This window comes from Capra hircus, chromosome 4, assembly GCF_001704415.2.
Source record: "Capra hircus breed San Clemente chromosome 4, ASM170441v1, whole genome shotgun sequence".
In the NCBI taxonomy this organism is placed as follows: domain Eukaryota; kingdom Metazoa; phylum Chordata; class Mammalia; order Artiodactyla; family Bovidae; genus Capra; species Capra hircus.
Genome location: NC_030811.1, coordinates 97,741,139 through 97,755,885, shown reverse-complemented (window position 1 = coordinate 97,755,885; position 14,747 = coordinate 97,741,139). Strand labels below are relative to the sequence as shown.

At 33.7% G+C, this 14,747-nt stretch overlaps 1 protein-coding gene across 8 annotated transcripts in view; it reads right to left on the bottom strand.

The window, feature by feature from the left end:
- Positions 1–14,747, bottom strand: part of DGKB (diacylglycerol kinase beta) — an 876,578-nt gene that overhangs the window by 386,042 nt on the left and 475,789 nt on the right. For all 8 annotated transcript variants that reach the window (XM_018047359.1, XM_005678984.3, XM_005678985.3 and 5 more), the window contains one exon: positions 5,908–5,972. In XM_018047359.1, the coding sequence (XP_017902848.1) occupies positions 5,908–5,972 (65 nt within the window). The remainder of the gene's footprint in view (positions 1–5,907; positions 5,973–14,747) is intronic.

Sequence of the window (14,747 nt, the reverse complement as noted above, 5' to 3'; positions counted from 1 at the left end):
AGATACTTTACCAACTGAGCCACCAGGGAAGGTGTGTATATATGTACACAAAAGTATAAATCTAAGTTTATATACCCATCTATTTATCTACACAATATATCTTATATGAGGATAATAGTTCAGCCATCTGTAAAAGCTGACCTAATAATGCTTATACAAAAAATGAAAGAAATGTTATTTAAATGATACAATTCAATAGTCATTCTAAGTGCCAATGAAAAATGAGTAAGTTTTATTTTTAAACATAGATCAAAGTTGGCTAGGTACACAGACAATAAAGACATAAAAATGCTTTAGGTCATGAGAATCTCATGAGTATATAATTCTGTCCAAAACATCCCTGTTCAATTTGAAAAATTCTAATGAATACAGCTTCATTCAAAATACTAAATGACAAATATTCAAAATTTTAATATCAATAGTGTCATTTCCCTAGTTGGTTTTTAAAAGATGGTGTCATTTACAAATGTGGAAGTTTACAATGAAATATAATCTGTATTTTTAAATAGAAAAACATGTTTCACTATGCAATAATGAAGTTGTCTTGACTGGTGGATGCAAAAGTGGGGTCAAAGGCCTAAAATAAACTGCCACACAGAATTTGAACATTGCTTGTGAAGCTTTGAACATTTATTTTATTGAATTCTAAGAATATATCGGGCTTCCCAGGTGGCACTAGTGTTTAATGAATCAGGCTGCCAATGCAGGAGACAAAAGACACATGGGTTCGATCCCTGGGTCAGGACAACCCCCTGAAGAAGGAAATAGCAACCCATTCCAGCATTCTTGCCTGGAAAATTCCATGGGCAGAGGATGCTAGTGGGTTACAGCCAATGAAGTAGCAAAGAATTAGACATGACTAATCAGCTGAGCACACACACACAAGAATATATTATGACTGGTTTTGACTGATAAAAAATATTTGTGTAGTAAAATATCTCTTCAGATTGTTATAACTTAGGCAAGATTAGTTTATTGTCTTTTACTTAATATCACATGATATACAACTGCAAAATAATTATTGCATATACCTGTGTACAGAGAAGGTAAGACAGAGAGACCTTTTCTATTGACTCTTTAGTTAAACACCATCACAGGGTGCATGCTGCCTCAGTCACATGAGCCATACCTGACTCTTTGCAACACTATGGACTCTAGTTTGCCAGGCTCCTCTATCCACGGGGATTCTCCAGGCAAGAATACTGGAGTGGGTTGCCATGCCCTCCTCCAGGGGATCTACCCCACCCGAGGATCAAACCCATGTCTCTTATGTCTCCTACACTGGCAGGCGGGTTCTTTAACAGTAGCGCCATCTGGGAAGCCCAAGGTAATATTAATAACTGAGAATTACATATTGTTAACCTATAAAGTTGATAATACAAGTGTTAAAACAAATCTATAAGTAAGCATATGCTATTAATTAGCAAAGCATTCACAGTGCTCAGGGATTTATATAGTAAAAATGTGTTAACACTGCTGGCTGAGGTCTTGGGATATTAAATACATGAATACAGAAAAATCTTATAATACCTAAAAGAGCAGTTATTTAGAATCAAGACTCATTGTAGGCATATTTCAACTCTCTTTCCATTATCTTTCTCGGCAATAAGTAGTTATTTCAAAAACAAATGTACCACTTAATAATGTATAATTTAATGAATAAATTTAGTAAATATCTATTGAGTGCTCATTAGAGTCCATGCACTACATAGATGCTAAAGTCCCAGAGAGAAAGAGTCTCATTCCATGATCTCTCAAAGCCTATCTTCAGGGAAAGAAGTCAAGAATCACTCCACAGCGTGAGTGTGTTCTTAAAGGCAGAGGCAAATCTCCTAAATTCATGTTGACTGTTAATTTGAGCAATCTGCAGAGCACAGATTCTTTTCAAAATTAGGTTTTATTAATATAGTGGTGGTGGCTTAGTCTCTAAGTCATGTCTGACTCTTGCAACCACAGGGACTGTAGCCCACCAGGCTCCTCTGTCCAAGGGATTCTTCAGGCAAAGAAACTGGAGTGGGTTGCCAATTCCTTCTCCAGGGGATCTTCCTGACCCAGGAATCGAACCTGGGTGTCCTGCATTGCAGGCAGATTCTTTACCAACTGAGCTGTGAGGGAAGCCCCTTGTTAATATGGTACTATCAAATTATCAGTCCAGAATACTAATTTTTCAGTTTTGTTTCTTCTCATACATTTAGAAGGCAAAGCTCCTCTGTCATATCTTATATCACTACCTAGATTCTTAGTTAAACTGCATTATTAAAATTTACATACCAATTTAAGTTTTCTACTTACAGATTTCTTCATAAAACAGCAGAAAGTAGGACAGAAATAAGGCTCATACCTCTTGAACAGGGGACTAAGAAAATGATCTTTGTTTCATTCAGGGAGTTAGAGACGAGATACTTTTTAGTGATTAACATGACATAATGAAACAGCATCTTTGTGGAGTACTGCTAGTCCTTGATGTTTGATAGCAGGTTCATTAAGTGTTGTATGTTAGGAACTAGAATTTGTACTCTAAAAACAAGTTATGACTACATTATTAAGAAATTTCTGCAAATCACTAAGGCTTTTTCTATAGTTAGCTGCATTTTGCATATTACTTATAAGTCCTTGTCAGTGTTACACAGATTTACACATAGAATTCAACAATTTTCTCCAAAGTATTATAACCCTTCATAATTATGTTAATATTTAGTGTGTTTATGTCTAGTTAATTTTTTTAGGAAAAGTGAAAACTTAAAATTCTTCTAAATAAAATTAGGAAAAGTATAATGGATTTGAATTATGAGCATAAGACATAGTAGCACAGACACTTCAAGAATTATTTTTTCCAGCCTAAAAGAACAGAAATATTTATTTAAATTCAGTTTGATTAAAGACTATCTTAAAGTTTAGAAAGTTGAAAAGCACATTTCCTTTTAACAGTTAACATAGATTTATGTAGAAATTTTGGAAAAAAATGATATAACCCTCTCAACTAGCACTTGCTTAAGCACCACCAGAAAAATCATTATCTTTCCCAGTTCTTTCAATTTCTGTCATAAGCATAGAGAACAGAACTATATATTTTGGTAATTAATTTCCTTAAGATAATGTTAGAAACATCATGTTCTTTAAAATATAAATGAATTTCAAGGTGAGCATGCTAGAGGATAATATTAATGGCGTATGATTTATTGTGACAAGAGATCTGATCTGAAACACCATTATTAGGAGTACTTAAAAAAATCCATTTGCAAATTCCTGAACATATGAAAGTGCTCTAGCTGAACCTGTATCAATGTTGAAATCTAGAAAGTTGTCCTTGTGAGTATGAAAGTGCTTGTGCACACTATCTGGCCTTCCTCCTCATATAAATTTATTAGAATATTTTCATATTCTGAATATGCTGCATGATAGTGCAGGGAATTACATAAATGCTCATAACACTGAGTGAAGACAATCTACAAAAGTACAGACTCAATAAATATGGATAGTTAACTTGGCAATATATATAATTTTAGGGCTGACTGTTACCTAAAAAAAATAGTCAGCGATAATTCACTGAGCAACTACTGATATAGCTGGCAGTCTTTGAACTCATACTAGAAACGTGTGAGCTGTGTCACTATAGGAGGGATTTTCTACGTTATTACCGTTCCAAATGAAATACTCCCTTTATATAAGCGAGAGTTACTTTTGACTTAAATTTACACTTAAACGTTTCAGTAAGGTGCAATTTTACATCTTCTAATTTGGGATACATAAACACATTGTAGTCAATGACATCTAACCACATGTTAGGCAGTGAGCAATGTCATAGATTAGTACTTCAGTTAATAATAAAAAACCTAAATAGACATATATGAATAATAGAAGTCTTCATTATTCAAATAATTAAAATTATTCTGGAGAACAGAATTGATTAGCTTTGAAGGAGCATTATAAATACTGGCATTCTAATAAAGGCCATCAAACTTGAGCATCTCATATATCGATACACTGCTCTGTACTAGTCTCCTTTCTGCCTCCCATTGCACATATCTCTCTTTCTGTTTCTCTGGTTTTCTCCACTCTCTCCCTCATCCTATCTCTGTTGAATAAGTTTGGAACAAAAATTTCCCCCTGTAAGCATATTTTAATGCATTGATGGGCTTTTAAATTGTAAATCTCCTATAGGGGTGCACTGCATACAGCATTTCTCAAATAGCATCTTTTTGGCTTGAAACCTATTTTAATATATGAATATCAACACATGAAAGACTCATAGAATGGCACTGGGGAAAGCATAAGAGAGTTGATTCTATAATATGGCTTTATGTGCATTAACAAATGTGTTCATTTCCAGTATATTCAAGGTGGATCATCAAGTGCTAAAATACTTACAAGGTAAATGTAATTTTATTGTTATATCATTTTTACATAAATTTCATGAAATAAAATTAAATCTTGTAAAATGAAAATGTATAGTCTAGATATAAAGAAAAATGGTGTAAAGTTTTTAAGAAATTACTTTTGACTTAATTTTGTAATATAGATGGCATAAAATTAAAATACTGTAATAAAAATTCAGTATCCATCCCATCCATTTCTTTCCCTTTTCTAGAAGAAACCAAAGTTAAAAGATTTTTGCAAATCTTTCTAAAGATAATATATGCACATATATATATATTTATTACATACTTTTTTCCATTTTCCTTAAGACAAAATCATAGATGCTTGAACTATGAAAGAAAACGTATACCATAGCATCATGATTGATCATCTGTAGGGTAGGAAGATCTCAAGGTGATACCTGGGGTACATTTTAGAAATACATTTTCATATGCCTTGCTAAAACATTTAAATAGATCAATATAATGAAAAATTAGGTAGGATCTTACATGCAACTATTTAATATGATAATTCTTATATAAAGAAGTACAGTAAAGTCTATTGTTGAAACATCTAAAATAGATTTAAAATACATTCAATTATTATGGAATCACATGGAAGAAAATTATGTCAATCTCCTAGTGTATAACAAAACTGAAATAAACAGGAATTTCCAGTAGTTCTAAGTGTTCTATAACACTCATGGTATAATGTCAACCCCCCAAATAGAGAGATCCCAGGGCCTTTGACTTTGAACATTAATATATAAATCACTTAAATAGGTATATATAAATGTTGACTCTTATTTTGTAACTGGGAAATGAACAGAGTAGAAATGGGTATAATTAAACAAAATACCCTTCTGCCCAAAATCTCCTGGGTAGTGGGATGGAGATGGCCATATTTCCTTCTAGAAATGGGGAAGATAGCAAAGCCAATCTTTCTCAATTTCCCTGAAGATCAGCAAAAGTCAGTCTCTACATTTCTGAGGAAATAATGTCTGTGTATTGTTACAGCAGCAAAACTAAGTCTGGCTTTCAAGGGCTTTTGCTTTGAAGGGAAAGTCTTTGGCAGTAGTTTTTGTCAGCACTTATATTTCTCTGGTTTATTTTCCGCTTAGCTGAAGCCAATACAGGACTGATAGCACAAAAATTAGAGGTCTTATACGATACCTATGGAATGTACAGTTACTCAGCATGACCAAATCAGAGCCTCGTGTTTCTCCTTCCGATTGAGGATGATCACCCCTCACATACTGGGCCACGTAAAGGCTTCCAGTGTATCCTAATAACTACTTTCACCTTATACTTGATATCTTTCTTCTCAGTATGAAAATGAACCAAAGATGACCACATTGTATTCCATATTCTAACCTCCCTAAAATTTAGCAAGGAAAATTAAATGTTTACATTTATGTCTTAATACTTATACACACGCCAAGCCCTATTCAGTCATTTATATGTTAAATGTTTTATATCATACAGTGACCCTTTTTATGACACAGTCCATCAACAGCAACCATAATTATAATGAATCATTTTTTCATCTTACCTACTATTGAATTTTTCTGGGTGTTTCTCTCTCATGATATGGAATCTGTGTGCAATGGAAGCATCCTAAGGAGAGAAAGAGAAACAAAAGACAGGACAGTTTATGATCCTAATATCTTGTGGAAACAATTAAAAGAGAAAAACTTAATGAATAATATTTTAAATTAACCTTTCCTAAAAAAATACCATTGTCAAGAAGATATTGTGTAATTAGGCAGAAATGAGTAATACACATAAATTCTGCGCAAGTATGAATTAGTCACTATTGGTTACTTTTCATATTTACTTCAAGGAATTAATTTCTATATAATGCATACACCTCCTCTACATGCCTTTGGTCTATGTTTAAAGAATGTTTAAAATAGTTCATATGTGCATAAATGTCAAAAATATTTAAAATTCTTGTTATACAAAAGCTAGAAAGATGGTGTAAGTGGAGAAATGATCGAGTGGAGAAGCTCCTAGTCTCGTCTTTTGAGATTAATTATGGGTAAAAATATAACGTGAGTGTTTCTATTTAGTAAAGGTAAGTTTAATACATGACTTCAAAGTTTGCTAAGAATGTATTGGATATGTAGTTATTAACTGCTCATTTCACAAGCTACTTTCTGACTTATTTTGCTTACCAGAGAAAATAAAACAGGGGAAATTTATTTTTGGAAAATTGGTGACAAGTGTAACTAAACTCTGAGATCCCAAATATACCAGTTCCACACCCTAATGGATGTTTCTTCCATTTAGGAAATGCATTCAGAGTTTCTATGACACAGAATCACACAATATGTGAGACTGGTGGAATATTGTGATGCATGCTTCTCAACTTGCTGTTCTTTCTGACTCTTAATAGTTGTCTCTGTTATTCTAAGCAAGGAGATATTTTCCCTTTCTCCATCGACACATGATTAATCACTCCAATGAGAAACTAATATATTTACCAGTCATCTCAGAAGAAATGGGGCAATTTTGGTGAATAACTGTTAATTTTGTTTCCTAGTAGGGATAAAAGAAAAAGATAAACCAAACAGAAAGGAAATAAAGAAGCTGTGTATTTGAAAGAATCCTGAAAACACTAATCAAGGATTAAAAGTCTAATGAATGAAATGAAAAGGCTAATGTGCTTACTCATGCATAACAAAGCATTAGGCACAAGAGAGGGACCAATGCCCTCTGCAGATGGCAGACAGAGCACTGCTTTCCCCCAAGAGAGAGAGGTGATAGAACTCTAAATGTCTGTATATATTTTATCTCTAAAAAATTGTTGAGTAATTGAATTAATCCACAAGGGTAAAGGACACAAAGGTATAGACAGATGTGTACGGAAACAACACTTGTACAATAAAAGTTATTGAAAAATTCTATGTTTTGATATTCTGATATAATTTTGTTATACATACATGGTCAATTTCCTGGTTTACTAAGTATGAATATCAAGGTGTTTACTCTTATTAGTCCAGTAGCTTTAAAACTTAAAGTTTCTTCCTTTTAAAAAAATTTTCACTAATAACTCATAAAAATACATTTTAAATAAAGCAAAGTTCTGTTGCTATGGTATGAAATTATAGGAAAAATCTGAGTTGGGCTATTTATGGTGTATTATACAGCATTATCATTAATTAAATTTTAAAAATCATTTATTTTGATTTTATCCCTAATCTGGTTCAAAATTGATTTGGAATACCTTATTATGCAGTTAAACGCCTTCATCCAGTAGACTATTTAAACAAAAGTAAAGAAACATGAATCAAGCACTAAGAATGAATGGTCAAATTAGTTATCCACAGGGATATGATCAGTGAATTTACCTCTGCTTGAATTGTTTGTTTCTAAGTTATAGAAGTGAAACTTTTAAAAGTAAATTGTTTCATAAGCATATATTTTTGCAATAATAGATCTCTTCCTTTCCAAAACGACATAAATAGGACAGATGGAGGGAGGCGGGGAGGAGAAGAGAAGAGAAAGGAGAGGATCGGATCAAAAGACCATTTATGTAGACTGGACTATAACTGACTAAATTCCTAGAAATACAGAACAACACACAGCCAAAGATAAACTTAGCCTTAGCTCCTCTATTTCCAAGACACTCAGGCAATGAATCATGTAGGAAAGAGAGGGGGGAAATAAAAGCTAGTGAAGAACACTGGCATGCCTTTCCCTTGTGTTGAATGGGTCCCACCACAAAGAGAGAGCTGGCATTGCTGACTAAAGGATGGGTAAGGGACAATGACAGCAGGTGTTCATTTGGATGAAAATTCAGACTAAATTCCCATGGGACCCTGTCCCTTTGGCATAACCCCAGGAGACTTCAAAGAGAACTGCCAAGCCCTGCAAACTTACCCAGCAGCCACATTTCAGAGACATAAAGGTTCTCTAAGAAGACCAAATAATAAAACACCGGCTTCCCAAGTGGCACAGTGGTAGAGAACCTGCCTGCCAATGCAGGAGATGTAAGCAGCATGGGTCTCATCCCTGGGTCAGGAAGATTCCTTGGAGGAGGAAATAGCAACTCACTCCAGAATTCTTGTTTGGAAAATTCCATGGACAGAAGAGCCAGATGGGCTATAGTCGATGGGTTCACAAAAGAGCTGAACACTACTGAGTGTGCACACACACACAGTGTTGGTTTTTTACATGAACTTTGCCCTTTCAGTCTCTATATATTGCAGTTTTTTGGAAACAAAACCTAAACTGGCATCTCGTTCATATCCTAGAATGGTTAAATGTTGAGTTCACACAGACTTTCACTTTCAAGACTTGTTACTTTGAGCAAATTACTTATTTACCATGAGTCACAGTTTTCTTATCTTTACAAGATACTAATACCACTTGATAAAAGTACTCTGGTGAGATATTTTTAGATTATTCTATATAACAATTGCAATAGTCTCCTGTATAACTGGGGTATTCATATATTCTATACCCACATTAGACTGTTACTAAAAGTTAAAGAGAATGCTAAAAAATAGTTGAATTGGATAATTTTGAAAGATATATTTCAGTTCAGTTCAGCTCAGTTCAGTCGCTCAGTTGTGTCCAACTCTTTGCAATATATTTACTGACTCTCAATTTGGTTTTATTATTTCCTGAATTAAAAAAAAATTTCATCTTAATTTAAAAAATAAAATCAGATAGAGGAAATAAAACTTATTGATCTTTTTTAAAGCAAAAAAAATTAAATCTCATTAGGTTGATTTTCAAAGCAGAGTATTTTGTGTAGTACTTTATAATGTATATATATGTAAATATGTACATATGTGTGTGCATATATATGCATACATATATAAATGTATATATATGTGTGTATATATATATATACACACACACACTTGCATACAAATATATCAAAGAATTAGCTTCTTATCCATATCTACCTTTAATACTCTGTGCTGGTATTTCTCTAAAGACTGATTTTTTTCTTTTCCTATGAGAGCTTATTATTTTTTAAAAAAATAAAGTTACCCTAAATCTCCAAAGTTGCATTTTAAGTTATGAAAGATGATTATTTTCTGTAGGTTATAAAATTTTAAATAGAGCAAACAAAATTTCTGAGCTATCTATAAAAAGCAAACTCTACTAAGAAGACATTATCAATACTAATCTTTTCCTTGAGGTATAAAATATACTTACCTAAATATTATCATGGGTACTATATTTTTAATTCATTTAAAGAATATTTCTCTGATAATTATTTTTACAAAACTTGACAAATAATTTATTTCTGAATATTATAGCAAATTAAACATTTTCTCAATTCCATTACAGTTTATGATAGCATATAAATCTAACCAATGACAAATGGATGTTATCAAGAGTTATTCCAAATGCAACCATACAATTTAAAATTAAACTTTGTATACTAGATGAATTTTCATTGATTTCCTGAAATAGTTCAGTTCCTCCTTAGTTTTTGATGAATAAATGACTTCCTGTGTGTGAGCTTTTTCTTCTATAATAACTGCGATTTCTTCAAGAGCTTCAAAAGCTGAAATGTGTGATGTTCCATTTGTTATTTTTGGAATATTTTTCAAAGATTTTCAAATGAAATTTTGATGTATTATTTACATATAATAAAGTTTACCAATTTTAAGGGTACAATTAAATGTCTTGAGGAAGGTTTAATAACTACTTTCAACAATCACGATACACAAAATTTCCATCACCCCAAAAGTTCCATAAGGCCCTTTGCGTTTATGTACTTTCATACATATATACATATACAAATCATTGATCTGCTGTCTTTATAGTTTGTCTGTTCTAATATTTCCTATAAATGGAAAGTACAAGTACTCTCATGTCTGGATTCTTTCATTTTACTGTAATGTCTTTAAGATTCAATCATTTGTTCCAATGTTGGGGGTTTCTCCCTTTTAATTGCTAAGTAGTGTTCTATTAAATAAGTATACCACAATATGTTTGTTCATTCATTAATTGCTGACATTTGGCTTTTATGCATAAAGTTGCTATGAACTTTTGAGCACAGTTCTTTTTGTATACATGTGCGATTACGCCTTTTTGTAAAAACTTAGGAATGAGACTGCTGTGTTAGATGGTATGAGTACATTTCACTTTATATTTTTTAAAAAACTTATTTTTCAAAGTACTTGCACCATTTTGCATTCCTACTAGTAAAGTATGTGAGGTCCAGTTACTCCACATCTTTACCAACACTCCACATCTACAGTCACTCTTGATAGTCTTTTTAAATTTTACCTTCCTAAGATCCAGTCCCATCACTTAATGGGAAATAGATGGGGAAACAGTGGAAACAGTGTCAGACTTTATTTTTTGGGGCTCCAAAATCATTGCAGATGGTGATTGCAGCCATGAAATTAAAAGACGCTTACTCCTTGGAAGGAAAGTTATGACCAACCTAGATAGCATATTCAAAAGCAGAGACATTACTTTGCCGACTAAGGTCCGTCTAGTCAAGGCTATGGTTTTTCCTGTGGTCATGTATGGATGTGAGAGTTGGACTGAAGAAGGCTGAGTGCTGAAGAATTGATGCTTTTGAACTGTGGTGTTGGAGAAGACTCTTGAGAGTCCCTTGGACTGCAAGGAGATCCAACCAGTCCATTCTGAAGGAGATCAGCCCTGGGATTTCTTTGGAGGGAATGATGCTAAAGCTGAAACTCCAGTACTTTGGCCACCTCATGAGAAGAGTTGACTCACTGGAAAAGACTCTGATGCTGGGAGGGATTGGGGGCAGGAGGAGAAGGGGACGACAGAGGATGAGATGGCTGGATGGCATCACGGACTTGATGGACGTGAGTCTGAGTGAACTCCGGGAGTTGGTGATGGACAGGGAGTCCTGGCATGCTGCGATTCATGGGGTTGCAAAGAGTCGGACACGACTGAGCGACTGAACTGGACTGAACTGAAGAAATGATATTCTGTTTTAGAGCGTTAACCCTTATTGAGTCACACTATCTGCTTCAGTACAAGGGTCTGTCAATTCTGGTAAAATTATAGGATTTCAAAGCTCTGGTACAGATTTAATAAATGCTTCAAGCTTTATCGCAATTTATTCAATCTCACAGCTTTTAGTATATCTTCTCAGCTTTGTTATATTCAACAATTACAAAATAGCAATGAGCACTCTGAAAGTCCATTTGTACATTCAACTCAACACTCATCCCATGCACAACCTCAAGGATTTCAAAGGATTTTTTTTTTTAATTCCTTCAAAAGATATTCAGAGAATATCTTAGGGTATCTCTTTTTAAAGAACTTGAGCTCTCAAATTGATTATGATCTTTTTCTTTGGTTAAAGTGAAGTAAAATTGTTAGTTGCTTCAGTCTGTCCAACTCTTTGCGACCCTATGACTGTAGCCCTAGAGGTTCCTCTGTCCATGGGATTCTCCAGGCAAGAATACTGCAATGGGTTGTTGTGCCCTCCTCTAGGGGATCTTTCATACCCAGGGACTGATATGTAGCATTAGTTAGTTAGTTAGTTGCTCAGTCATGTCCAGCTCTTTGCAATCCCATGTACTGTAACCTGCCAGCCTTTTCTGTCCATGGAATTATCCAGGCAAGAATATTGGAGTGGGTAGCCATTCTCTTCTCCAAGGGATCTTCTGGACCCAGGCACTGAACCTGGTCTCCTGCATGGCAGGCAGATTCCGTACCATCTGAGCCACCAGGGAAGCTCATATACTTTAAATAAAAGCAATATTAAAAATTTCAGTGTATATAAAAGTATATAAAATGTGAAAGAACCACCTTTCCCCAATTTTAATTCCGACAGATAATAACCAAGGTCCTTTCTCATGCATCATTTGAAAACAGCCTATCTAAAAAGCATAAATGTAAGAAAATACATATGCACACCTGCATATCTAGAAAATAGAATTATACACACTGTGCTGAAACTGGGATTTTTTTTTCACTTATCAATAAAGCATATACATATCCAGGAAACAAGAATTTTCCTTATTTTTTTAATTCCAGTAGCCTATTGTCCTTAATAGATGTGCTATTATTTATGCAGCTATCTCCTATTTGTAGTGGTTTGGGTTTACTATTTTGCTACCAAAATTAATATTATTTAATGTTTTGTTACCAAATTCTATACAACCTTCATGCATCTCTGTGAATATATAGTTACAACAAACACTCAGAAGTGGAATTCCTGGCTGAAAGTGTAGGTAAGTATTATGTTTTATTGTGTAGCGAAAAATTACTCTCCAAAAGGTTAACACATTCCCACTAACCGTGTCTAACGTGACTAGTCATCATTAAGTTTATCACCTTCTGAATTTGATGGGCTAAAAAGTATGACACAATTGTTTAAATAAAGTTTTGTCATTGTTGACTGAAGTTGATGATCTTGTCATATGCTTTTGTTCATATTTATTCGTTTGTGGAGTACCTACTTAAGTACATTATCCATTTTGTCTGTGTACATTAAGAAACTATTTATGTTAATAACCATAGTGAGGAAATAGTACTTACATAGTTACTACTACTGAAGCACTGTTTTAAAAGCTTTATATGTAATATTTCATTTAACCCCATAAAAAATTTTATGAGCTAGCTATTGTTATACAGCATTGTAAACTAGGAAATAGGATTACAGAATTTTTAATCATCCCAGACCATATAAGAAAGGGCTGTGGAATTAACAGTTGAATACAAGAAGCATCTTTACCATGCAGGCATTTCATGCCTTTTTATCTAGTATAGAAAAAGTCATGCATTGCCAATATTTCACAAGTCTGTTTTCTAACTTTTTTACCTTGTAGAGTTTAAACTATTTATATTTCAGTTATATCAAAATTTTCTGAGTTTTGAGTCATGCTTAGAAATCTCTTTCTTTTCTCCAATTTAGGAATAACATTACTTTTTGTATGTCTTGGCCATTATGACTTCATATTTTACAGTGTAATATCTGAATCACTTCATATTATTTTGGCATAAGAGTTAAGCAGAAATCTTGCCGAATTTTTGCCAAAAGATATAGTATTTATGTTAATACGAGTTTGTCAACAGTTCGTTTCCCTCTTTGTTTGAAAGACAAAACATATATAATAAATGTCCATCTCTGCATTTCTCTGTTACTCTGAACCAGTATACCAAATTACTTCAATTATTGTAATTCTGTAATCAATTTTCATATTTGTTGGGCAAGGGTCATATTCCTCATTTAACTCTTTTAAAAATGTACGATTATTGGGAAGATTTGATAAAATTTGACATCATTTTTATTCACATTAACTTGCTATGAATATTCAGCTAAAATCTTTGGGTTTTGCAATTAGATCTGACTTGATAGATAAATTTTGGAAGAACTAGAATGTTTTATAATATTATGTTCTATTTTTTAAGATGTATTTCTCTGCTTACTATATTTTCTCATATCATTTTTAGTAGGGTCCAAAATTTTCTTCACATTAAGTCCAATATATTTTTATTAATTTCATACATACTTATCTTACTTCTGCATTTACCATAAGATGATTCTTTATTATTTTATCTTATTAACTGGCTATCTTTTATATAGAAACATTTTATTATTTATTATTAATCTTTTTTAAAATTTTATTATTTATTTATTTATTTATTATTTTACTTTACAATACTGTATTGGTTTTGCCATACATTGACATGAATCCGTCACGGGTATACATGAATTCCCAATCTTGAACCCTCCCCACACCTCTCTCCCCATGTCATCTCTCTGGGTCATCCCAGTGCACCAGCCCCAAGCATCCTGTATCCTGCATCGAACCTAGACTGGTGATACGTTTCTTACATGATAGTATGCATGTTTCATTGCCATTCTCCCAAATCATCCCACCCTCTCCCTCTCCCACAGAGTCCAAAAGTCTGTTCTATACATCTGTGTCTCTTTTGCTGTCTTGCATACAGGGTCATCATTGCCATCTTTCTAAATTCCATATATATGCCTTAGTATACTGTATTGGTGTTTTTCTTCCTGGCTTACTTCACTCTGTATAAGCGGCTCCAGTTTCATCCACCTCATTAGAACTGATTCAAATGTATTCTTTTCAATGGCTGAGTAATACTCCATTGTGTATATGTACCACTGCTTTCTTATCCATTCATCTGCTGATGGACATCTAGGTTGTTTCCATGTCCTGGCTATTATAAACAGTGCTGCGATGAACATTGGGGTACATGTGTGTCTTTCAATCCTGGTTTCCTCAGTGTGTATGCCCAGCAGTGGGACTGCTGGGTCATAAGGCAGTTCTATTTCCAGTTTTTTAATGAATCTCCACACTGTTCTCCATAGGGGTGTACTAGTTTGCATTCCCACCAACAGTGTAAGAGGGTCCCCTTTTCTCCACACCCTCTCCAGCATTTATTGCTTGTAGACTTTTGGAT